General features: G+C 39.2%; 3 protein-coding genes across 5 annotated transcripts in view; 2 read left to right on the top strand and 1 right to left on the bottom strand.

Annotated features, from left to right (window-relative positions):
* The first annotated feature begins 4,866 nt into the window (after positions 1–4,866).
* Positions 4,867–7,063, top strand: LOC138044417 (hairy/enhancer-of-split related with YRPW motif protein 1-like). Its single transcript, XM_068890935.1, has 5 exons — positions 4,867–5,023; positions 5,104–5,161; positions 5,248–5,331; positions 5,619–5,706; positions 6,699–7,063. Exons 1-5 carry the CDS (start codon positions 4,959–4,961, stop codon positions 7,061–7,063), a joined length of 660 nt encoding a protein of 219 aa, XP_068747036.1. The 5' UTR covers positions 4,867–4,958.
* LOC138044428 (large ribosomal subunit protein uL16-like) lies at positions 5,588–15,767 on the bottom strand. 2 transcript variants are annotated; one of them, XM_068890946.1, is made up of 4 exons: positions 15,674–15,767; positions 14,379–14,438; positions 11,109–11,567; positions 5,588–7,004 (listed from the first exon to the last, which is right to left on the bottom strand). In XM_068890946.1, exons 1-3 carry the CDS (start codon positions 15,707–15,709, stop codon positions 11,148–11,150), a joined length of 516 nt encoding a protein of 171 aa, XP_068747047.1. In that variant the 5' UTR covers positions 15,710–15,767; the 3' UTR covers positions 5,588–7,004; positions 11,109–11,147. The 2 variants fall into 2 exon arrangements, with proteins under 2 accessions (XP_068747047.1, XP_068747051.1); XM_068890950.1 differs by lacking the exon at positions 5,588–7,004 and adding an exon at positions 7,086–7,238.
* Positions 15,768–21,116: 5,349 nt separating this feature from the next.
* Positions 21,117–26,259, top strand: part of LOC138044401 (transmembrane protein 106B-like) — a 12,816-nt gene continuing 7,673 nt past the window's right edge. Inside the window, exons 1-5 of one of the 2 annotated variants that reach the window (XM_068890926.1) lie at positions 21,117–21,454; positions 24,086–24,149; positions 24,542–24,704; positions 25,615–25,731; positions 26,051–26,109. In XM_068890926.1, the coding sequence (XP_068747027.1) occupies positions 21,181–21,454; positions 24,086–24,149; positions 24,542–24,704; positions 25,615–25,731; positions 26,051–26,109 (677 nt within the window). In that variant the 5' untranslated portion in view covers positions 21,117–21,180. Of the gene's footprint in view, positions 21,455–24,085; positions 24,150–24,541; positions 24,705–25,614; positions 25,756–26,050; positions 26,110–26,259 lie in introns of both variants that reach the window. The other variant, XM_068890920.1, reaches the window with a different exon arrangement.

Raw genomic sequence — 26,259 nt, 5'->3', positions numbered from 1 at the left:
TAATGAGGAGTACATTGTTTTGGTCTCCCATCCAAACACTAACCCCGCTGGACAGGGGGTAACTTCAGTGAACTTTGATATTACAAAGCTATCAGATGCTCAGAGAGCACGCTTAAACTTGTGGTGAAAAGAAGTTGTGAGGGAACAGCCCAGCAGAAGAAGCCAATGTTTCTCGCTTCTCTTTTATTTGTTATTCTTCAGAGACTGGAATGCTGTAGTTCAATACCACACAATTCAGTGCCTTCTGATCTTCTGTAACCCGTACCACAGGCAACCCAGTGTACGCTTCACGGAAGCATCTCGTTATTTACTTGTTCGAGCGGGTTGAAGTATTGGCAGCTTTACAGCTGATGTGGACCTGCTATACCCACTCACGAAGGACAGCCACAACACCACACTACAATCACAGACTTGCCGGCTCCCAAATAATTAATGTCATTTTATTATGCCTTAGAATTTGAAGTACGTGAAAATTTCAACACTTGACAGATGTTTTAAAAGCATTCAAGGTTTTGGCTAATTACCCATGCCACGAGCTTCATAAATGTTAAATGGACGATAATTTACCTAATCAAGAGAGAGGAGTTATTAACACCTCTCCAAATCACATGTCAATAATGTTATCTCGAATTAATTTAGGTCATTTTGCCCAGTAACGGCCACACTTTGTTGATCTTTGCATAAAAAGAAAAGTTAATTGCTTTCTCCCTTTGTAATACAGGATTCATGCCTTGACGAACTTGTATGCCCTATTCGGCCCTAGAAAGTCTGAAACCCTTTTTAAAAAAAACTACGCTATAGAATTTTCTCGTTTGTCTCCAAAATAACTTCAGTAGTCTTTCGACAGCAAGTTTTGCTTTTTTGCGGCTTTGTTTTAAATTTTGGAGCCCTTTTTTAAGGTTAGTCGAGATCCCAGGCTTACGAAATAGCAGTAAACCGATACATTAGAATAAATGCAGCTCTCATTCTTCGCTTTTAGTTATGAAGAACCTAATAGTTTCAATTACGAGATCACAAGTCATCAGCTTGCTTTAAATTGCATAAAATGAAAAAGAAAACTACAAGAAAGTACTTTCAAACAGCTTTCATTCCATTCTCTATGTAAGACTCATTTTGAGACCCGTTTATTCTCCTTTCTTTTCAGCATGGTTTTAAAAAAATTCTTGTTTGTTTCATTGAACTATAAGGTGATGGACACTTTCTACATTTAGTCTCATGACTTGCAAAATTGATCACTGTAGTTAACTAGCGTGGAGAAGAACATACCGAAAAGGAGAAAAATAAAGCTATGTTCTGAAATCGGTCCAGAAGTCAAACTGCATGCCAACATGCAAGATAACCATATATGAGCTTCACACAGTTCTACTTGTTACAATGTTACACATCCCAAGACCGAACATTAATCTACACACGTCGTATTGTAAGCTTGGTCGAGAGAGCTCTTGAAACAAAAAAGTCATGTTAGTTTGGCGCCCTGACCGTAGAAATTCATCTCCACATAGCTCTGCAATCACGATTATTAAATAACACTTGTTTTTGTAATGGAAATACACGAAACGTTTGCAATTGCCATTGAACGACCACTTACGTACATCATTTCTCTTCACACCTGCCCATGGCAAGAAGTTGTCAGCATGTATAATAGTTATTAACTTTCGCGAATAAGTCTTCTAAACGAGATCTTATCTAGCTAAGCCGTCCATTTCATTGTCATGATAATTAGCGCATAGGTTTAATTATTTTGCGGCATGGAAGGGCATTCGATTAAATTCAAAAGCGCAGATGCAGCGCAGGTGAGAATCACGCTGTCTATAAAATGCATGAGAACACAGCTACCTGCACTCATTCGAATATTAATCGTTCATAACAACCTATTGCCATTTGTTTGTTATGTTGCTTTATCTATGACATGCAATTAAGGCAGGTGTAATCAAATAATAGAATCGGCACGTGTAGCAGGGATGTCCGATTCACTCGAATGGGCACTGTGTTAATCTAACATTGATCGTTGCATCTGCAATAAAACCTTCAAAATTTTTTAGCTTCCCGAAGTTGTAAATGATCGAACTGAGAACTCAGGCGAATACGGTGAAGTAATTGTCTCAGGACCCTCAGAATGGCTGCCCAAACAAGAGATCGGCTGAAATTCGATTCAGTCAAATGTTTCAGCACGGGCAACACTTGAACTCGGTTTCTTTTCTTCCATTTTAAACTTAGAACAACTTTCTTGTTTATCTGACAGGATAAATAACAGGCACTTTGTACAGTGCGATAAAAAAACAGCCAACAACCTTAAAAAAGGGTGCACCGTTCGGTTGCCGGAATTTAAGTGGCGAAACAATCGCAGTTCGTTTATAAATGCAGCCAAGAGCCATTTTCCTGCAATGATTCAGAAGTCATGAAGAACAAACTAACAAGTCCCCCCCCCACCCCCCTCAAGCTCAAAATTTGTTTACAGACATAAACCTAAGTTGTTATACTAGTAAGTAGAAACAAAACTATCAATGCAAACAAAAAAAGACCCAGCTAACCATCATCGGCTCATTTAATTATCAAAATAACTAAAGTTGGATCATTCTCATCTTGGCCAGATTTCTCAGTTTGGACTGCCGTGTCAGTAATGGGAGTGTACAATAGATTCTTGTCGTTGCTCTTTATTCTGTTGATTTGGCTGAAACATCTTGAGTCAAGAATGATTAAACAATCCCCAAGAACGGCCGAAATTCGAAAACCGAAAAAGACAACTACACAGGAAGCGACAATTTTCATCATCTTACAAACATGTCTCTGCATGTCAAATAAAATCAAATAGGACCAGGTGTTACAAAATAGTTTCGCACATTGTTATTGTTACTTCCTGCATAATTCTTTCTAAAAGGAACAAACACAAGTCTGTTTTCTCATTTTCTTACGGGAAAGACTTGAAAAGAATGGAACCAATTGCACGTGTGTTGATCGTGGCAAAAATGAAAACTGACAATGGCCACTCAAGACTGGCATCCGTGACATTGTGTCTGAACAAAACGTTTCTATGAAGGTGGCGCTAATCCCGTTGTTACACACTGAATTATCAGAACACCTGGAGTCTGCGACTTGCTGTTAATACGTTGCACTGGGCTTGTGACCTAATGTCAAACAACCTTCAATATTCAGTGAAAACGAAAATCCTACAAATTAACTCAATAAAACAAGTGGTTTTTTTACACTTAATTGTCTGTAATTGCTACTCCTCCATCATGAAAGATCTAGTTGACATTCCTAAACAAGAGGCACTTTTTGCCGGGAGCCCATATAGCCGGAAAAGGGGTGATTTCATACATTGAAGGTCACTATGATATTATAGGTAAACATGATCCTTTAATGATCCCATAGTGCGTTCCTGGTGACTCACAGATTACTCAATTTACCCACGAGCTCACTTCATGGGAATTTCCCTCTTCCCCCTTCACAAAGTTGAAAACAGTCATTGGTGATTACACATTGTCTTGTAAAACTCGCCGTTTTCCCCAACTTTGTGAGGGGGAACGGGGTACACTGTTGTGAAGTGTCAAGTGTTCCAACTTAATGACCAAGGCCGGATTGTTCTAAAGCCGATTAACTCAATCCAAGATTAGCGTAAACTTTGTTTCACGTTTTCCACTTTTTGGTGAAAGTTTCTTTTGCTTATTTTTGTTTTTCAAAATTGACTTCCTCCGATGTAAAGTTTTGCCGAATATCAGCGTTGAACAGCATTTGGGAGTAGAGAATAAACCCCTTGGTTAATTTGTAATCTGGGATTAGCGTTAATCGGCTTTGAACAACAGGGCCCACTGCAGGTAGATTTATGTGCACCGACAGGATTCTATGTTTAGCAAGCTAAGTCATCGATCATCCGTTGTCATAATATTCAAAGGTGCTGAGTGCAGCAAAATAAAGTGATGGCCGTTTGGAACCTTAACATATTTTCTAAAAAAAAAAAAGGGAGGAGATAAGCCGGCAGTATTCAGACCTACGATAATGATTTGTCCGCGAGAACTTATTTAAAAATGACCTGCTTTACGAAAACATCGAAATGGTGAACTGAATTGTGGTTTTGAGACGCGAGTGGGCTTTCCAGAACGTGCTAACTACCGTAACGTAATTCCCAGAAATCGAAAGTCTTTTCTCTATCAGATCCTTGGTAGCCTCTATTGCTTGTTTACTACTGTCCCCTGTCGTGGTCTATAAAAATGCACAAAAATACAATCGCCATTCAATGTCAAGGGTTTCCTTCTTCATTGTTTTGAAAAGCACAGGAAAAGAAAGGATTTTCTTTCTGTCAAGGGAATGCAATCAATAGCAGTTCCGTCTCCAAGGGCTCAACAAAGGCCTTGAATAAGTCGCCGCACAGCAAACCGTGGGAAAGTTTTTTTTGATCCCTTAAATTATGCACATCTTTCAAAGCAGTATCGGTGTATCGGTATTTCTCTGCAAAAGGGAACATAAAGATTCACATGGGGATCAGAATCTCGAATTTTCGAGCAGCTTCAGCTTGAGCGAACTGAGCCTATTAAATGACACAGCACCGTGTCTTTACGCACAAGAATTTGTGGTTTTAGAAATGCACTGCTAAAACCTGTAATAATGAGGGATCAAGCCTTATTGTCACTCTAAATTTTTTATTGTCCAAAGTTAGTCAGTGCCTATTTACTCTTCTGTGATTTCTACACGCTTCAGACGCCTGTCCACTTGAGAAGATTCGATCCAAAAGAATGATTGCCTACGCGTGATTGATTCAAGAAACAATAGACATTACTTTCTCTTTCTCCGACACGTGCATTTCCAAAGCCCTGAATGATGTACTCCTCAACCACCCAATCAAAAGCCTGCAAATTACTCACCATAATATCTCTTAATTTTAGGTTACTTATTTATTAATCTAAACGTTGGCACGGGAAGACAGTGGAGTTCCATAACAACTGTTTATTTCACGCTGAAAAATGAAACGAACCCTAAAAGAGTGCAATTCCGATGAGGGTGAATTTTGGGATCGAAGCAACAGAGAGTAAGTTAAGAGATGTCACGTATTGTCTTGATGCTCCTTAGAAGTTGATTAATAATCTCTTACCTTTGACTTATCCTAAGTTCCGATGACGTGGAGGTAGAGAATCCTGAAGTACGCGCAAGGAAGCAAAGACGAGGGGTAAGAAAATAAAATTGACACTTTCATTGAGGAGTTAAATGAAAGGTGCATTAATTTAAAAGGTGTGAATTTTTTCGGATCGACAGCAAATCGAAAAGAGAAGACGAGATCGAATCAACAGCTCACTTGCCGAGTTACGGCAGCTGGTTCCGGAGGTTGCCAAAAGGCAGGTGGGTTCAAAAGAAGTAGGCTAGTTTGATTTCAAATCATTATTATTTTTTAATTTTATGTATATATATTTATATGTATATATTTATATGTATAAGAGGAGCAAAATGACAGGTGTACGGACTCAGCGCACGAATAACACCCAGGTGAGGCTAATTTGTTCTGAAAGTTCGGTTTTGACTCACTCGAAAGATAGAAACACTTAGGAATGTCATGGATAGACTGCCAATATCATTCACATAAACCAATCTTCGTTAATTAATATCAAATTTTTTTTATTATTTTCAAGGGTTCAACAAAATTGGAAAAAGCGGAGGTTCTGCAGTTGACCGTGGAACACTTGAAAAGTTTAAAATACAGAGCGAAGTACAGCAGAGGTGAGATTCGAAACTTGGAACAGTTATCCAAACGAAAATAGGAAAACTGAAAAAAAAGTGATTTGTTGAACAACAAATGAAAATTAAAAAAAACGTAAACGTAGTGGCCAGTATGGTTACACTTTAAGATTTCATAGACTAATCTAGAACTGCCCCTTACAGCTTAGAAAACAACATCAATTGCTTTTTTTATCATTACCATTATTATTATCATTTTGTTTGCAATACACACTACTTATATGCAAACAGCACTCAGTCTGACTAATCACAGTTACAGCACTTACAAAACTAACACTAAAAACAAGGAAAAAAAATTGCCATGACACCAAAGATCCTGAAGCCCCGTCAAATTGTGCCTTAAATACCGTAACGCCCAAGGTAATGTTCAATTTCGTATTTCAATCGCGCCTTAAATTTAAATGCATTAATATTAAGAATCGCTTGGTTCCCTCTGCAGCTCCAAATATAAAGTGCTGCTTTTTGTAGAATTTTCATTTGTATTATCAAACCTTAAGGTCTCAGTCGCAGATTCAAAACATTGGGAATTGAAGCAAAAAATTGCTCAGCGCGCATATGGAAATTCACGGTTTTCACTGAAAGCTGAACTCGCATTCAGTTCGACTACCTGCCTTGCGGTCCATGTTTTGCACCTAAACGAAAATAAGACGAGGAAGCGCACTGCGCAAGCGAGTGCATGAAGGAAAATGCTAAAGTGGTTTTGAAGTTCACTTTCCTTTACAACAAAACTAATACATATGAAAGCAGTTCATGCATTCCGCTTAAAATTGTGTGCAAATCAAGATCACGAAACGCTGTGCCATCAGTAGGGTTGAACAGTTAGACTTGATGCGAAGCACAGACATTTAAAATGAGACTTCAGAGGCTTCATCTTTGAGCATCACGACTGAATAAATCAAAAAAGCAATTTAAGAAAGAGGGAAATTCGAACCTTCCCGTTGCTTACGTCTATTCATTTAATGTCTTGACCGCAGGATTTACGATACCAAGTGCATGCAATGATTGCATATCTGCGCATCAGGAATGCATGAATGATGCTAATCCATGCTTATCCGAGGCATTGAACGGCACGGAAACCAAACTCTTCAAACCCGTGTCCCCTGGGAGGCGACAAATCGCGAATAATCTGAACTGGAGTACCTCGTTACCCAGTGGCGGTCATAGAATCAATCCATCTGCTTCCATGGGCTTCTGGCCGGCAAGAAAGAAGTTTAAACTGAGTCAAGACCAGTTGTTAACAAGCCAAATTTTTCCTCCGCTTTCACCGATGACTGCAGATTCTGAGAAGAAAAGGAAACAACTTGTGCATGTGAGATGCACTACAGGATACTGCCCGTAGCTTTAACACCTTCAACACCATCGCAACCCTGCGAACAGGCATCAAGCCGCGCAAATATCCCAACTATTCTTTTGTAATCAACATGGTCCACGTATCGACTTATCGATGGCTGTGATTGCTTAATCTAACATTTCTACAATATTTCCAGCAAGCTGGCCACCTAGATGTGTTCAATCTGAAAAAAAAAAATGATAAAATTGCATGAAACCCGTTATTTAGGAATGCAATTTTGCGGCTTTCATGCGTTAGAAACGCCCCAGAGCCTAAAAGACTACGGCAGCAAAGAACACTAACTTAGCGCGATCGAGAATCAGCCATCAGAAATATTCCAAAGAGTTAAGTACTTGTAGATATCTTAACAACTTATAAACAATGATTACGGACTTAAAATTTCATCAAAGTAGCTCGCGTGCACAATTTTAATAAAGTTATTTCCGGTTTCGACCTCTGAATTCTAGAAATACACATCACTTGGATCTCTTTTGAATGATAATAAAAGTTCTTTAAATATTCAAATCAATGACTGAGAAAGTGTAATTTTAACTCAGTCCGTTGTCTCAAAGGTTAACCTGAAAACTATGCACGAGGTTTATACTGGTCAATGCTGCATTGCGAAGTTGCGGCTTCCTTTGTCACTTTCAGTACTGCCAATAACCGCGATGATATGACAGGGTTGCAAATTGTTAAAATGTGAACTTACGAAGAAAAGCAAACATGGCTTCCTTGGTTACGGGCAGGAGCCTATGATTAGGAACGTACAACTTCACTGTATTTGTGGAACGGTGTTTTTACAGACCGAGTTATTTTTAGATTGCTTTTCCCGCGAGACCAGATCTTTCCAGCTAATCACAAGTATTGAATGAGAAATTATTACCCATGGCATTGACAATGGCCACTCGTGCAAGCAAAAGTGCTTTTCTATAAAAAAGACTGTGCACTAAGGTATCGTTCACACTTGGTGCCCGGGCACCGGTACGAAACTGTGCGTTGTTCAGACTTCGGTGCCCCGTGTTGAATGCGTGTTCACATTCGGTGCCCAGTACCTTCAAAGGCTACCTTCTCTACACTGCTTAAAGCGTTTGCCAGATACGGTCGCTCCGATCCCGGTAATTTCATTCTATCTTTTAGCTTGCTCTATCCGCTCCTTAGCTTCTTTAATTTTGTTTCCACTTGCTTCACTGTTCGATCAACGTTGCGATCACCTTTCATCAATTTTTGAACTTGAACATAAACTTCCTTGTTTGTTGCTATCCCTTCCATGTTTTCCTGCCCTGTACGCGTCGAATAAAGCATTAACTTGCTCTTTCGTCCGCCTTAGACCTTCCGCCATTTTAAAACCATTGTTTTTACTTTCTCTTGGGACCATTGTTAAGTCCCAAGAGAACCTGGAAACAATGCTCATGCAATATTTTGGAGGGCAAACAAAGAGTATTTTGGTATTTTTGGAAGTAGCCAATACTCGGTGATTTCACGTTGTTGTTGTTTTGCAGAGTACGGTATGAAAATGTACTTTATATAATACTTGCGGAACGACTATTTTTCATCTTTAAACCAACAACAATATCATCGCTTTCTGGCGTTATCGTTGCCGTATCTTCAACTCCCTCTTCGCTGATAAATCAGTGAGGCAACAAAAACGTCACTTCAAACTACAGATTCGCGCCATCGTAAGAATCTCGTGATTATTTTACCTTTGCGACGTTTACCAATGTGCGCGATTGGTGCGAGCGTTTTTGAGGTAAAAATAGATGATGAACGATTCACCTTTGTGCACTCAAGCTAATCGTTTTGCTGCAGCCGTCTTCCCGCTTTGAGTAGTGAGCTTACGCAACTAGAACGTCGTCTAAAACACATTATTTTCAATCCGTTATTGTAATAATTTAGTTATAATCCAAGTCGTTCGGAATGGAAAGTGTGTATCAACATTGCAGGAATAAAATTGGCATGAACGGTGTGGTTGTTTGGGAAAAAACATTAAAATGTTTCGTTAGGTTCTCACGTCCTCTACACAACCGCAAATTTGGTCAATTCACGTCGTTAAGGCTCGTTTACACAGAGCGATTTTATCGCGCGACAAGAGCTGCGATAAAATCGCAGCAAAGTTGCACTAAATTTCGAGCATGTTCGAATTTGCGGCGACAAGGCTGCGATCTGTCGCGCTACAAATCGCAGTGAAATCGCCGGCTGTTCACACGCGCTGTTCACACGCTTTAGCAACGACAACGACGGCGACGAGAACGTCACAAATTTGCATATTTAGTAGGCAAAAACAATAGCTTTTCACGCTCTGCACGTGCGTTTTTTACTTTTGTCCATTTCTTTGCCGTCATCAGCAAAACAACAACGTGAAATAGCCAAATTTGAGGTTTTATGGAGGACGTCAGCACTTGAGAATAAATTTTCATTTTCTCCCCTAAATTAAGCGCCGCTCATAACGGTTTCATTCCTGACGTACTGATACACCTTTGCCATATTAAAAAGCTTGGAATAGTTTCGAAGTGATTGCAAGAACCCGAATTTATGTTTTTAGATGACGTTCTCGTTGCCGTTCCCGTCGTCGTTGCTAAAGCTCCCTAGGGACCTTAAGATCTACGACGGCGGCTTCAACGAAAACGTCACCTTAAAATATATCACTTTGTTTTGTCATAATTCTTTCGCTGTTATTCTATGTCGTTCACTTCTTACAATTTAGGCGAAGTATCCTAACAATAAATTGGTACGAGCGGTTTCGGAGTGAAAACAGAGAATGAAAGAATCTCTGTTGCATGCTGACGTTGTCGTCAAAACCCCAAATTTGGTAGTTTCTCGCCGTCGTTATGCAGAGTACCGCAAGAATACGTGCTAAAATCCGTGCTGCACGTGCAGCACGATTATTTATGCTCTTTGAACCAATAACATCATTGTTCTGCGCCGTTGTTGCTGCCGTCGCCGTCGTAAAATCTTAAGCTCCCTCCTGTTTTCAGGACGACGACGGTAAAGAAATGTACCAAAATGCAAAACGCACGTTCAGCGCGTGCTGCGGTATTGTTTTTGCTCAATAAATTCATTGTTTTGTGACGTTCTCGTGGGCGTCGTCGTCGTCGTCCTTGCGTAAGCTCCCTAGTGTAGTAGACTGGACGTAATTGCATTAGCTTTTGATAGCCTGATTTGTATGTCAGCGTCTTTGTTTTACTGGTCAAAGAAATAAGTTTGGCATTAGGCCCACGCACTCAGTTTAAAACAGAATATTACGCCACCAAAATAATTGTAATTGACGCATCGGGAAGCACGGAAAGCGTTGTGGTGACAGCACTCGCCTCCCACTGGCCAATGTGGCCCGGGTTCGATTCCCAGACTAGGAGTCATGTGGGTTGAGTGGACCTTATTCACGATGGCCGCCATGTTGGATTTGCTATTATCATGCAAATTAGCTACACACTTCTGAGGGGGCAAACAACACAAGTTCGAGAGATTATAACGAACATCTTAGCCACAAAGATGATCACCTTTAGAAGTAGTAAAATGGAATGATTGCACAAGTTACGTCGATATTTTTTTTAAATGAAAAATGAGCAGATAACGAAGTAGAAAGTAAAAATGTCAAAGGTAATCAAAGATATAAAATTATTATGAAAGGTACTTAATCCTAAATTCTAAAATGTACTTGTAGCGATGTTATTCCAATATTTCGACGAGCCCATTTTCCGCTATTTGCCTTTCTTCCAATGTTTGCCCCCCAGCATAACACATGGCTAATTTGCATGACAATTTGAAAACCAACATGGCGGCTATCGTGAATAAGGCCTATTTGTTGGTTCTCTATTCTGCTCCAAGAGGTTTTTCTCAGGGTACTACTCCGGTTTTCCCTCTCCTCAAAAACCAATGTTTGATTTGAGTTGCATTAATTTGCTGATTTCAGTTTACAGTGTTCCAGCGCTTGAAGACCAGCCACTTAAAGTTCCTTTCCTTTTTTCCCTTTTTTATTGAGACAGCATGAGTTTGAAAGAGACTTTAAACTTGTTTCTTCCTGTAACCACTAAAATCCTTTCACGCAAATCGAATTTACCTTGAGCAAAGGAGTCCAAGTCTGTCTTCCAGCTAGCAATCAAAAATCAGTCCATATTTCTCTCTTCTCCGGTGGTTTAATCCTCAGATGAAGGCGAATCGGTAGTCTGTAGTTGACCTGCTTAAAGGCCTCTAACGCATTAGGCTCGTTGTCACATTCAAACTCGAACAATATCTTCCCGGCCTTCACATTAGCCACGTAATGATCGACTTTGCCTTTTCCTTTCCCCATACGACTCCCCTGGGGCTTTTTTGTCTTAGGCACCAGCGCCTTGATCCTATACAGCTGCCTTGTTTTCGTGGCTCTCATAATGCATAAGCGCGCAGACTCTAGTGCACAATCCCTTATAAGCGCTGGTTGCGCGGCGTAAATACCGTATTTTAATTGGTCACGATACTTGTAGCGGACGGGAAGGGGTGTTTTCGTCGCACGGTGACAACAAGGAAGAACGTTTGGTACCTACAAAGAATCAAGCAAAACCTTAATTACCTTATAAAGGGAAAGGAAAGGAACTTTATTTGTCTAGTCGTTCTAGCGCTGGAGCACTAATTGGGGACACTGTAAGCTGTAATTAACAATTAACGCAAATCAAGTCAAATGTCGGTTTTTGAGAGGGAAAAACAGGAGTTCCCGGAGAAAACCCTCTCGGTGCAGAGTAGAGAACCAACAAACTCAACCCACATATGACGTCGAGTCTGGGACTCGAACCCGGGCCATATTGGCAGGAGGCGACTGCTCTCACCACTGCGCCATATTATATCTTTATGTATCCTCGGATTTTAGAGTAGTTTGGTGAAGCTATCTCATTCTCGTCCTCGGAGTCCGCTTTTCCTTTGGTCAGCGCCACGGACTCTGGCCACCGCAAAGCGGCAAGTCCGCGAATCACAGACTTCCGGCTCTTATGCGCATTCTCAGAAATTTGAAACAATAACGGTCGTCAACGTTTAGAGCATTATACCATTACTGCGACTGCGCGTATTTCTAGTGGTGGTCAGAGTCCTTGTTCACTTGGCGCTGGCCAAAAGAAAAGCAGATTCTGGGGCCGAGAATGCTAATATCTCCGAGTATTTACTTTCCCGACCACGATACACTGCAGAGGACACGGAAAATGTTTGTTAAAAATGGTAGTAAAACGACAGTGGTTAAAAGCTGGGGGTAAGCAGGATGCTTCAATGGTACAAAAATCATCCGTGGGCAAGTAAAACAACTCTAAGACTTGCACGATCGGGCAATAAGAATTTTTGTTTAACTAATATTTTGCGGAACGACCTAATTTGCAACGAAGAAAGTGTCTAGTAACATGACATAGTCACCGAAAACACAATTAAAAAAAAAAAACACGTTACATCTCTTTGCTGCCATTTATTTTTCTGTTAAAAATATATTGGCAAAAACCTCGAAACAGATTGGAAGAAGGAACATGTTCGTAGACGCCATCTTTCTCCGCGCGAAAAGAATGTTTGTTATAATGGAACCCAGTTTTCCCGCAGCCAAATAAGCTACGATATAGAGTACTTTGATATTGAAATTCTACCTTTTGTCACGCAATTTCAACCAGCTTTGAAAGGCTTAAAGAACATACTATTGAAAAAATGGCATTTCATTCAAAACCAGCCTAATCTCAGAGAGTTATTCAAGGAATCTCCCTTGATCTTTTATAGAAAAGGTAAATTGCTTAAAGATACGTATGCTTGTCAAAGCAAAACTGTGAAGGCTACTAGAATACCAAGGACACACAGCAGGAGTTGCGCTGGTCTGTCAAACCCATTTTACACACATTTTACACAAAATTGACATTTTTACAAGCCTTCTTTGAGTTTTAATGTCCAACCGGTCTTTAGAAGGTGGGCAACTGAAAAAAAGCCATGGGCAACCATAAACACAAAACTGGTTGCCCAAAGGGCAAATAAGTGAGAAAGAAGGGCAAATAAGTGAGAAAGTAAGTGTCAAACACTGAATTAAACTTGATAGACAAGGAATGGAAATAGGCAACCAGTTTAACTACCGGTAATTGTATATGCTGTCTAAACGTAAAAGGTAAAGTCTGCTACGAGCCTAGAAGGCCCACCAGACTGGCGCTAATCTCCGGTTTCTGTAGCATGAAGCGACTAGGAGTATTTCTACTCCCCCCTGGATGGGATGCTAGTCCATCGCAGGGTTACCCCCAGCATTAAATTCACTGGTACCTATGCTGTATACGTGAATACAAAGGCAGCCTTTTCTCCGCAATTTTTTGGAAGACCCAGAGTGTTGGTCAGGACAAAGTCTGGCACAGCAGTCCAATGACCGTGCTCTACCTGTTGTGCCTACCACGCTACATGTAACTGGTCGGTAAACAAGACCAGATATGATAACTCAAGCCTAAATTAACAGAAATAGTAACACTAACTGAATGAATAATCAACTGCCTACCGGTGGGCTCAGTTGGTTGAGCATAGCCTGTAGAAGGTGGGAAGGGTGGCCCAGTGGTCAGGGTGCTTGCCTTGAGTCTGGGGATCCCGGGTTCAAGACATGTTCTGACCACTGGTTGAATTTCTTCCTGGTAGTCCCTGGTTCAACTTCTCAGTTGCACTTGTAGATAACCAACTACCTTGCTTCTGGCCAGTTGGGAGTCTTAACAGTTGTTGTTAAATGTTCTCTTCTGTCATGATTGTGTTTCAATGGCCCTGGAAAGACCCTATGGGGAGTGGTCAATTAAATATCTATTTTACAGTCATATTGTCACGAGTTCAACTCCGGCCAGACCAACACTTGGGGTCTTTAACTAACCGAAGAGAAAGTGAAGCCTTCGTAATCACATCCACAAATGGTCAGACTTTCAAGTCTTCACTGATAAGGATTATACACTGTAGGCCCCATCACACAAGCCTTGTTCATAAACTCTGTGAGATACTAAAGATCCCACACACAGGCACTATTCACTAAGAGCAAGGTACACACTTCCCAGTGTTGTGGTCTGGCATGAATGTGTCCCCAAATTAGCACCATAAGGTGCTAGAACAACTAGACATGTAAAAAAAGACTGGTTGATTGGCTCAACAGTACATTTTAATGACATTTAACAAAATGATCTTTCACCTTTTTACTTTTGGCTTAGCACTAATGTTGCGTTAAACAACATAGTCCTTGTGTCTAGACTACAGATGATTTGTGATATGGATGGCTAGTCCTAGTGGCAGTGGCACCCCTACCAATAATTATTGTGAAGACAGCCTCCTACAAGAAAAAGAGAGGACTTAAAAGTAAAAGACAAAAAAATGTTCTTGTCACCTGTGATGCTGAGAAAAGAGTAATATTGTTCTTCACCCAGCTTACAAATGGTTGAAATACCTGAAAAGCAACAAGCAAGACCAAATGCAATGGTCAGTATTGAATTGCCAGTCTCTATCAGGGACCCCTTTATACAAAGACTAAGGAATCCATAGAATTTGGATGTACTAAACAATAATTTGTTTACTGACAAAATTACTGTCAGTAAGACTGCTTCTTCTGTCTATTGCAGCCCAGATGTACTTGTAGGAAGGCCTTTTGTGATGAGAATAGATCCCTTTACGCTTCTGATTGCATCATGGGTAATCAGGACAACATGGTGGGAAGTTCAAAGATTTGTATGGAAATTCAAAGCAAAACAAACTGTCTATGACTTTCTTCTAGACTTTCGCCTTCATAACCCAATCATAATAAGTTCAAGTTCACAACTCAGATGATTTGGACTCAGTATCTATTCTGTGGAATTCCTAGACATAGCTGTTTTTTCTCCTTACATTTTCTTTAATTTTGTGCCTTCAGAATTACAGGAAATGTATGGTTAGTGGTCCTGCTGGAAAATGGACTGCGTGACTGTCACGCTGTGAAAGTGAACTTTGTCCCTTTGTTCTAGTTGCTTGGTGAATAAGCTGCAATTACGTGATGTAAGTTTAGGATTTCAAAACCATGTGCGAATCGACGTGTGATCTAGCGATTGTGATTTTTCCTTTGAGTTGAGACATTAAAATAGTGAAGTGATTCGAGTGAATATTATCGGCAAAATCTCGCGTTAGAAGCAATTTGGAAGATTCCTGAAAGTCCATAGAAACTTCCTTTAATAAAGTAATTTGTACAATAGCTATTCTGTACAACTTCATTCAGCCAGATTTTTAACTGCATAAGTTCTGTTTTGTAGGATAAAGCACTCAAAATTGTGAATTATGAATACTTTTTATCGTTTTGAACTTCCATACAAACCTTTGAATTTCCCGGCATGTTGTACTGATTACCCATGATGCAATCAAAAGAGTAAAGGAGTCTATAATTAATTCCGCAGCCTATTCATTTCGTTTTGATGAGGTTAAATTTCTGCTATTGGGTTGTCTGCGAGATTTTGTAATTTCTCAGCTTGTTCTCGAAGACGGCTAAGAAAAATAGCTTATAATTCGTCTCTTACGACTAAATACTTTGTTGCCAAATCCATTGAAGGGTTTAGAGTTGAAGAGACACTTTAAGGGTGGAAGAAACTTTGGCAATATAACATCCTTTTTCAAACCATGAGGACGCTATAGAATTACTAGAAGGCATAATAAACCAACCTTTGATCTCCGAGCAAGATTCAACACACCGGCCATATTGGATTTTAGCTGCAAACAGTATTCGTGACTATTTACATGCAACGAGTATTATTTTAACAAACAACCGATGACCCCTGTTGGGGTTTGCACTTGTCCAGACGGAAACTCGTTAAAGTGGTACTGTGATCAAAAAATCATTTCCTTTTTTTCTTCAGATTTTGAAAGCGTGTTCGCTTAACACCTAACTGGCAAAATTTTGAGCTTTTAGTTTATCCAAAGGCTTATTTTGAGTGTAAGTTTTGGATTTCACGGTCCGCCATTACTCACGTTCAAAACTGACCGATTGGACCTCAGAGGGTTGGATCTAGAGAAAATGACGTCATTTTCTCACTAGCTTAAAAACGCAATTTATTACATATGCAAAACACGGGTTTAAAAGTCTCAAAGCCCGAAACTCCCGTGCTGCATATTAATTCGGCCGCGTACATACGCATTGCATTCTTAAACTAGTGGGTCTTTTACGTCAGTTTCTCCTCGACCCAGCTCTCTCAAGATTGGCGGACCAATAAATAAGAAAATTCTAGTTAGAATAAACAGGTGTCTTTTTAAAAACAGAACTTAAAACTTGGTTCAGTTAGTATTTTGTTAACATAGTTTTGAAATCCAAAGAAAAACAAGAATTGTTCTTTTGGTCGTACTACCACTTTAAAGGGGCTAGGTCACGCTATTTTAGGCATTTTCAGCACTGATCGAATGGTCATAGAATTAACTAAAATATCAAAATAACTGTTCAAAACTATAGAAGAACTCTAACAAAACACAGGGAGGCCAAGAAGGGACATGGATGGACAAAACTGGAGAGGATTAAAATGGATTGAATTTGGGTAAATTTGAAAAACGTCGGCCCACCTTTATCAGTCTATATCAAAATGTCACTTACAAAGCTTGAAAATCATTCTCAGTTGTTATGTGGCCGTGATTTTGCAAATGAAAGACTCTTGCTCTGCCAATTTGACGTTTAGAGCTCATAATTAACAAAATTAAACAAAATTACCTAAAATAGCGTGACCTAGCCCCTTTAAGTACTCAGGGCACCGTAGGCTTTTCATACATCAGCGGGCCCCACTTGTTCAAAGGGTGGATAGCGCTATCCACTAAATAAATCACTTTCTACTGGATAACTCAATTGACTCTGCTTGTGTTTATCCGCTGGATAGTGATTAATCTGGGGGATAGCGTTATCCACCTTTTGAACAACCGAGGCCATAGGACATACCAACAGCGACTTCGATGATGACGAAACTGGACCACACAAATCAGTGTGGTCTGCGTATGGCATCCCACGTGATGATATTTTAAAATGAACTTGTTCAAATCGTCATCTACCATGATTTAATGTGCTTTACCAGATGGAGAACACCACGAAAACTTTTAAAAAATATAAATCTTCGAAATAAAATTATATAAAGGGAACTAGCCACCGTGGAAAAGGCTTTGTCGTACATGGTCTAAGGACCGACTTATTTCTCCCTCACTGCCTTGTAGAGAACGGCGTATGTGGCAATGACCCGGTCTCATGAGCGATGCGCTGGCCTAAAGCCAAGCTTACTCGTGACAGTACCATGCTCTGGCACACAATCCAGTGGTACCTTTTTTTTCGTAAATTTCGGCCCTTGTACCACATAAAAGTCTTTTTTTTTTTATGTACTTGAGGATTATCCCCTACTCCTGACCTAACCCGGGAGTGCGGGATAATTCCCGCATAGAGTGGATTTCCTTCGCTTCGGGAACTTAGGAACAAGCCCAGATCTTAATCGGTTTTCTTATAGAATCGGGGCAGCTGTCGCGGGTGGTAAGCGCGGAAAGCTGTCGGCCGCTGTACTATTCAGTTTTCGTCTCTAGTTTTCGTTCAAAACGTCATTAACTCTACTTTCCTAATGCACTAGGCCGATTTATATCCTCAAAACTGCAAGCAGAGTGTTTTCGGAGACGTGTCTGAATTGTTCAAAAGGCTTACGCCCCTTTCATTTTAAAGGGAAATTATCTTCATTGACTTTAATATGGACATTCACTGACCACAAATCGATACTTGGAAAAGAAATTACTTGGTAAGGTTACAAGTCTGTTACTTTGATAGAAAACAAAAGTAACTATCCTTGTAAAAATTGCAGCCAAGCTAACTAAAGAAAAGCTAGAACACCATTGCCTTATTAGAAATTGTTAGTGTGGCATGTCATAGACCAATAACTTCTCAGGAAAGGGCTTTAAGGACAAAGGATATTTCTGTTGAGAGGATCCTCAAAGCCTTTTTCACAGGTAAATCTACTCATGTTGCAATCATGAATGATAGTAGCCTAAGATACTTAAATTACAATAAAATCATGGCTGCAGCCTCAAAGAGGCATTTGCACACAGCCAATCTTTGTGTCTGCGTCAATTTTTTGGGGAAGGGGCGATATGTTCAGAAATGCAGATAATTAGATGCATGACGATTTTGAAATGCATAACTGTAACGAAGTGTTCCCATTCTCTCTTCTCCCCAGTTTCAACATAACTCACATCTGGGAGTACAGACAATATTACCTCACAGTGTCCCTAAAACTCCATCCCTCAAGTAAAGAGATACTGCTGCATTTATCCTTACCAGAAAAAACCTACCGATCCTTACACTTCAATACCTTGTAATCGAAACTGGCTAACGCAATGTCGTACCAATTCAAACCCTTTGGGAATAAAACGTTTTGTTCGAGGTATTTCCATATCATTTAAATATGAATGATACATTACAACGCAAAAACAACACACACAGAATCTTAATCCCCGGAGATTTGATTTGAATACAAAACACTAAGGGTCGATTATTAAAACATATTTTAGACAATGTTTAACAAAACCGCGTTCTAAGCCATTTTCAATGTTGCCAACAATCATATCGAAGTATTGTGTGCTGCTGATGGTAACAAGAAGGTTTGCATTCCAGGCTAGAGAGCAATTTATTTACTTAAAATATACCGCTTATAAACAGATTTGGAGGTCCACTGATTGTCTTAAACCGCGGCCTAAGTTAGACTTTGTTTAAATAACTGGCCCTAAGAGTTAGCCGACTTGTTCAATAGTTTATTTTCCCGCAAAACTTAATTTAAAAATAGACACTTTTCTGACGTTGTGGGGACAAACTTGATACCAGATTCTTACTCTTGGCTAACGGACTCTTGAATGTACTTAGAGTATGCACATTCACAATTATGCAAGACAATACTTAAATCTTCATACATGAAAACTGTTGGATAGTGACTTATCCACCGAATGGTTATCTGGCCCCAGTTGTTAAAAAGGTGGATAACGCTATCCACCAGATAAATCACTATCCATTGGATGGCGCAATTGGTTTCGCTATTACTTATCCACTGGATAGTGATTTATCCAGCAGACGGGGCTATCCATCCTTTGAACAACTTAAGAACCCCGACTGGCCGGAGGCAAACCAGTTTGCTGGTCATCCAGTACTAGTATATAAAGTGGAAACCCAGATCTGAGCTGCACACAGCCTTCTTCTAGTTGACTGCGAGATTTTCTCGCGTGTACGAGATCAGGCTGAAGAAATTCTAATTTTATAGAACTAAATCAGTGTTGTGTCTACTTTAAGCTATAATGAATCACTTGCTTATATTTTTTATATAGGGTAATTAATCATGCATGAGTTTAATTCTTCAGTAGAAACCTTGCTTCAGTACTCAACAAAGTTTGGCATATTTTTTTTCGTTCTTCTTGGAGTCCATCCGATTAGCATGTGGAGGGGGTTAATTAAGTTGCCACTTGTTACCAATGAGAACTGTTGGTGTAAGGCATCGCTGACTATCAGCACCGCTGCCGGATTACATGTCACACTCTTTGGACCATGCTCATAGAACAAACTCCTTTACCTTGACTAAATACACATATACAGCTACATCTTTGAAAAAGTAATTTGCAAATGGCAGAAGATAGAACATCGCTGAATTTCTTTCTTTACCCTCGCCGCATTTTAGAGAAGTTTAGGATAGTATTTACTCTCCCATAGTATACTCCCATAGTATACTACAGAGGACAGACCACAATATACTGTGCCCTACTCTTTGCGAATCGTGTGTGACGTTTTCTGCCAAACTATAACTTACTTATAGAATAGTTAACAAGTAGAAGTAATTGTTGAATGATAGTCTCCTTTAAATGTCCGTTTCATAGCAACTACAAAAATACCAATTTATAGCTTGTCTGGGGGCCTATCGTGGTTTTTCTGTTTAGGTACGCACAGAAAAGGCATAGTAAGAAGAGCACCGAAGGCGCGAGCCTATAGCTCAGGGGGGTGTGGAGGCATGCTCCCCCGGGATGCTCCCCTGGACAATTTACAGAATTTTCTAGGGCCTCCGAAACGCCATTTTTCATGTTTTCCAAGGAAAAGCTTCACAAATTTTTGAAAGTCCGACAAAATTCAAACTATCCAGAAAACTCTTGCATGTGCTAAAGTCGCTTTTCGCCAAAAAAATCTATACATAAATCAAATATTTTTTTTTGGATTTTCGATGTACGCACATAGCTGTAACAGCAGTTACTCCTTACATAATAACTGCTTAACTGTAACATGTAAAAACTGGTTGCTGGATTTCACACATGGTAACGATAACGTCGATATTTCCACAGACATCTGCAGGTTTTCTAGTTCATGCTCACGCTATCAAAACAGCTCCGTGGTTCTATTTTAAGGACCTCGTACCTTAAATTAAGTAAAGTTCAGCCTGCGTTGTTTTCCCAGTTGAACTGAAAACAAGGAACCTTTTCCAAGTCCTTGCAAGTCCTGATAAGCATCTTCCCCAACTTAAGTGTAGAGTTAGGGTTAGGTAGGATCAAGAGAAAATTAGGGGACAGAGAGGGAGCCTCAAGGCGTTGGCCGGGATATGTCATGTCCACGAAAGTTATTTTTAGACGAGCGGAAGTCTTTGTTCTAGCGGACGTCTGTCTTCCGAGACGTCCGCATGCAGTCTTGCTTCGCTCTCAGGTTCTTAGTGAAAAGAGAAAATGATGGCGCACGTGGAAGGCTGATGAATATATATTTTCTTTCAAACATCGGACCGAGGTTGGCCTGCATGCGAACGTCTCGGAAGACTTCCGCTCGTCTAAAAATAACTTTCGTGGACATGACATATCCCAAGGGCTGGACCGAAAGCCCCCTTCTCTGTCTCCTCGTTTTCTCTTGGTAGGATCCGTAACGGTTAGGGTTAGGGTTAGGGTTAGGTGGGGAGACAAGGCGATGGGGCGACACAACCTACATTCACAAAGTCCCCACATCGGCTTGGGACCCCCTCGCCCCCTCCACTAAAGGAAGCCGATGACAAGTGCATTTGTCTCAAATAAGGCAGTGATGGAGAGAATCGTTGTCCTCTAGACCACATGCGACTCTCTCAACTTCCTTGATACGCTCCGTGTGAACTGCTAGGGACGTTTTACGTACCTTTACACGACGCTGAAACCACAAGCAGTGATGCGCGGCGATGCCTCGTCGTTTCAAAAGTCGATGGTTTGGGAAAAACAGAAGTGAAGAGATGTTAAATAATGATGAAAAAAATATCCTTTCCGACCCAACCAGTGATAGCAATGTACAGGGGGATAATTTTGGTGCAACTGCTTCAAATCAAGCGCCTGGTCATCTCTATTCGAGTGGATATGAAGAATTTGACCGGAGACCGATCTTGAGTAAAAATGGAAGTGATGTCAGTTTGTCACAGACTTGCCCAACTTGTGGAGGAACTGGTAAACTTACAAAAGGTTAGGTGATCTCTGTTTGAATATTTGATCGCACAAGGAAGACAGAACGAGTTCGAGGAGTTATGCGGAGTTGCATGTTGCTGATGTTTCCGCAGCTTCTGCACTTTGATCTTGCACGTGCGGATTGTTACCTTGAAACAAGTGGAAGTAACTGATTTGCCTTTTTATATAGCTATGCTTGTTAAATAGCGAAAAAAAAATTTCCTCACTGCGAATTAGGCAAATCAAAACACAAAATTAGATACATGTAATTGGCACTCTGCATTTCTTAAATGTTGTTTGGCGAGGGGATTATTGATAATGTGGACCAAATCTACTTTACCATTAATTTTGCCTCGATAATAAATATATTTTTGATAGACTACCTGTTAGTTCACGTGACTTGTGCAGTTAAAAACACTGAATGGACTGATATGCGCTTGTATTACTGGCTGCTTGAATTGATCAAGTTTGAAGTCATGTAACATAATAAACAACCTCTGACTTGATGTATTGACCTCTCTGTCAACTCGGTCAAAATGGCAAAGCCTCAGTTTTTGTTACTTGTGACTTACTGTACATTCATTTGCATGAGATGGACCATTAGTCTGAAATTTTTTCTATTCTCCCATTCAGTTTTAACAAAGAGATGACCTCAGTGATGTTGCTGACTTTCAGTTTCTAGTAGTTTTTTCCAGGTCTGAGTAGTCATTGGAAAATGAGAGCCTTAAAAATGGCAAGAGGGCCTTTCAAAAAAAGGTGAACTCCACACTTGAAATCCAATGATTGCTCTTTTTTATTTAAAACAACTTTTTAAAACTTTTTGCAAGACATGTTTCGCCACAATAAGACACTCGACTCGATTTATGCCGTTGGGTCGCCTGTTACACAGACATCGCACGGAATCATCTTCAGTTATAAATGAGTTGTACAATTTGAATTTAAACCTATTTAAGAGAAAAATACAGTGGATAAATTGATAGCTAAGGTACTTAAATACTTTTCGTCACAACAAAGCCGTTAAAAAAGAAAAACTGAAAAATGAGGTTGTTGTGATTTAAAACTCAGTAACCAACGAGACTAATTAAACTGAAAGAGAGAGGCCAAAAATTGAAAATGTTGTAGTTGTTGGTTAAGAGTAGTTTGGTTCCAATTTGGTATGCAAAGCTTCCTTTATTTTAATTTTCTTAGTCTAATATTTTGAAACATTCAGTGGAACAAGAATCTTGACAAGCTTTTGATAAGATGAGATCTTTGTATACAAATAATTCGACAATAATAATTAAATATTGTACTCATTGTATTTTACTTACAAATAGGTTTAAAGTCAAATTGTACAACTCATTTACAACTGAAGATGGCATAAGTATGTCCAAACATGACTTGTAAAAAATTGTTTTATTTTTTCAAGGTATTTCTTATCTGCGGTTCTCAAGTCTTTTTTTAATTGTTATCAGGAAAAGTTGTTAGAATCTACAAAGTAGATCACTACTTTATTATTTAGTGTTTAGTCTTCTTCTAGCACTGGAGCACTAATTGGGGATACTTTAAACTGAAATTAACAAATCAACACAATTATCAATTGAAATGACAGGTAGGTTTTGAGGAGAGGGGAAAGATGGAGTACTCAGAGAAAAACCTCTTGAAGCGGAGTACAAAACAAACTCAACCCATTTACATGTACATCTATGATGTTGTGTCTGGGAATTGAACCTGTGCTACATTGGTGGAAAGCGAGTGCTCTCACCACTACCCCAGCCATGCTACTCTCACCTACTCTCACAAGGTCAATGCATGAGTCAGACTGAATATCTATTTTGCCTTAAATCTCGTGAAACGCAAAGAAACATGCAATGTTTAATCACCCTTAATTTGGACAACTTTGACGCTCAAGTGGAACTACAACCATTTCAATGATACATGACTTTGTGATTTACGAGTCGCAAAGTCAAAAGTCCAGTCCTCGCATAATTTGACTACTCTCCCAGAGTGGGTGTGACAATCTGTAATTCTTAAATCTATGGAACAAATAGTCTAAGAACAACAGCAAATGGAAACTAAAGCTCATGCTGCTTGGTTTATGGCTGCTAGCTACACATTAATTAGGAAATTTGTACTTTGCTGATTTCTGAAGCCCTGGTAACCAAGTTTGCCTTTTCCTATCAGGCAGTAAGTAACACTGGTAATCCATTACCTGCTGATAGCTTTAGTAAATAAAGAATAAATGCTATACTGAGTAATTGCATTGTGACTAAACTTGATAGACAACAAATGCAAGGAAACGATGTTATGTGCTTGTAATATTTCGATATAAATCTAAATCATCTTCGGACTAAGGCGGGATACTGCTACTTGTATCCCGCCTTAGTCCGAAGATGATATAGATTTATATCGAAATATTACAAGCACATAACATTGTTTCCTTGCATTTGTTGTCTATCAAGTTTAGTCACAATGCAATTACTCGGTATAGCATTTATTCTTTAAATACTGGTAATTCTATTATTAAAAAATGTACTAAAGGGATCTTAACCTTTTAAGCTTTAAAGCTTTAAAGGGAATCACTCTTTGTTTTCTTTTAATTTTGTGGTGATGTAACTGTACAAAAATTGATAAGCAATAAAGTCAAAGCATTGTTACTTTTCTTTACAGAACAAGAGCATGACTTGGTTGCTTTGATTCCTGTGAGAGATAGACGACTAAAACCGAGGAGAATGTAGGTTATTTTGTTTTATAACCTTGGAGTGTTTTCAATTATGTGCACCTTGACATACATACATGTAATTGTGTAGAAAGGAGTCTTTGTTCGGATTCCGCTTAAATTAATAATTATTATTATTGATGAGCAACCTTCCAAGCCTAAATGAATGAATACACAAACGATTGAAGGAATAAAGAAATGATTGAGTGAATGAATGAATCAACGAACATACTTACGTATAAATGAGTGAACAAATTAACCAACAAAGCAAGAAATAAACAAAGGAATCTTGTTGCTCCTTATAAGGATTTTCAATTGAACCTCTATGTAAATCAAGGGCTGCTTGAAGTTACCATTCCTTGTATTGTAAAGCTGAAAAAAAGTTAATATTTTCATACTTTCTCTAGGGTTCTTTATCTTGCAGTGGCCATTTTTATTTGTGTGACAATTTCTGTTATTGCTGGTGTATTCCTGTTCCCAAGAAGTATATCACTTGAATTAGGCAAAACAGTCCCAGTCAATATTACAATGCCATCATCAAATACGACGAAGCCATTTATTCTTATAAATGTGAGTATGTTAAAATGCCTATCACCTCAACACAGGTTAATTAAGGTGGCTCAAACCAGTTTTAACACTTTCAAGAGACCTTGTTATTTGAAGGATTGACACTACAACATTGAATCAGGTAACAACAATGTAATGGTACCACGTGAAACGTCAATTATTGCTAAACAAGATGCAGTCATTTTTGTGACATAACGAATTACCATGGCAACAGGAAAGCCTTGCAAAAACATCTATATTTTGTCTTTAGTTGCTCATAATTATCTGAAAAACGAGGTAGGTGACCCCAATTTTTTCTTTTGCACAAAAGTGATCAACAGGCCAAGATGAAACTCTCTGCAAAGTTTAAAAAAGTTATGTGGAGCGGACTCAGAGCTACCTCAAATTTTGAATTAATTAAGGTGGCTCAGAATCCGCTCCACAGAATTTTTTCAAACTTTGCAGAATGTTTCATTCTGGCATGTTGATTACATTTCAGACATAAAATGTGGGAGTCACAGAATTCGTTTTTGAGATATGAGCGACTAAAGCCAAAATATGGGGTATTTTTGCAGGGCTTTCCTGTTGCCACAGTGATCTGTTATGTCACAAAATGACCAAATCTTTTTCAGCAATAATTATTGGTGTTTGATAAGGTACCATAACATTGTCGTTAAGTGATAAAGTGTTGTAGTGTCAATCCTTCTAATAACAAGGTCTCTTGAAAGTGTTGAAACTGGTTTTTGCCACCTTTAATTCCACTTTATCTATTCTCTGAAATCATTCCAAATACATTGAGTTGTTTTTAGAACAGAGATTTCATTCTACTTGTTACAAACAGAACCCACATACATTTGGTTGAACACCCAAAGCTGTACTTTTGATGTTTTTAAACCCATTTTCTCATATCCATCATTTTTCTTTGCTTTAACAGACTACTGTTACAATCAATAATTCCAACTTTTTTGAGGCTTCCTTGGATGGATTTAGCTTTGAAGTGAATTGGGAAAACTATGTGGTGGCACAACGAGACTTCCAACAAAGTGTGAAGGTGCCTCCACGTTCCAGTTTTAATGTAAGCCTCTTATTATTTACATCTTCATATTGTTGAAGCAGGCAGACTTGTATCCTCAAAACATGTTTGCTTGCCAGAGTTTGAAATAATTATGTTTTCATTAAGCTTCATTTACAAAATTTGCAACACATTCAATGTGTCCTGTTTGTAGCCAGTATTTCATTGTTGTAGTTGTCATTAGAGCTGGTTGAGACCTGGACCAACTGGTCTGACATTTTGCTTGGTGTGAAAGAGCAACATTAGCCCCTTTTGGTCCTGTTTTAACTTTTTTACTTACTTTTTTGTTCTTTCACAGCAATCATTTGTTATAAAAACTGTATATGGTAATGCAAACCAAGAAGCGAAAAAAATAAGGTAAGGTGCTTATTAAATTTTATTTTTAATTTAAAGTAATTTTTTTAATGTAACAATTGATTGCATATGGTGTTGTGCAGCCATGGCCAAGTATCAACTTGGTCAGGAGACGACATCCTACCTTTATGATACCATCATGGAACCACACCA

This window comes from Montipora capricornis, chromosome 1, assembly GCF_036669925.1.
Source record: "Montipora capricornis isolate CH-2021 chromosome 1, ASM3666992v2, whole genome shotgun sequence".
NCBI lineage: Eukaryota > Metazoa > Cnidaria > Anthozoa > Scleractinia > Acroporidae > Montipora > Montipora capricornis.
The sequence above is the reverse complement of the archived record's forward strand: the minus strand, read 5'-3'. Positions and strand labels throughout refer to the sequence as shown.

Excerpts from the sequence above, each read along its gene's own strand:
- LOC138044417 (XM_068890935.1), top strand. The coding sequence starts at position 4,959 with ATGAAACGAACCCTAAAAGAGTGCAATTCCGATGAGGGTGAATTTTGG. Across the intron at positions 5,024-5,103 it reads TGGGATCGAAGCAACAGAGA|TTCCGATGACGTGGAGGTAG; the intron begins GTAAGTTAAGAG and ends ACTTATCCTAAG. Across the intron at positions 5,162-5,247 it reads CAAGGAAGCAAAGACGAGGG|CAAATCGAAAAGAGAAGACG; the intron begins GTAAGAAAATAA and ends TCGGATCGACAG.
- LOC138044428 (XM_068890946.1), bottom strand. The coding sequence starts at position 15,709 with ATGGCCGGTGTGTTGAATCTTGCTCGGAGATCAAAG. Across the intron at positions 14,439-15,673 it reads ATCTTGCTCGGAGATCAAAG|GTATTTCAACCATTTGTAAG; the intron begins GTTGGTTTATTA and ends GTTGCTTTTCAG. Across the intron at positions 11,568-14,378 it reads CTCTTTTCTCAGCATCACAG|GTACCAAACGTTCTTCCTTG; the intron begins GTGACAAGAACA and ends GATTCTTTGTAG.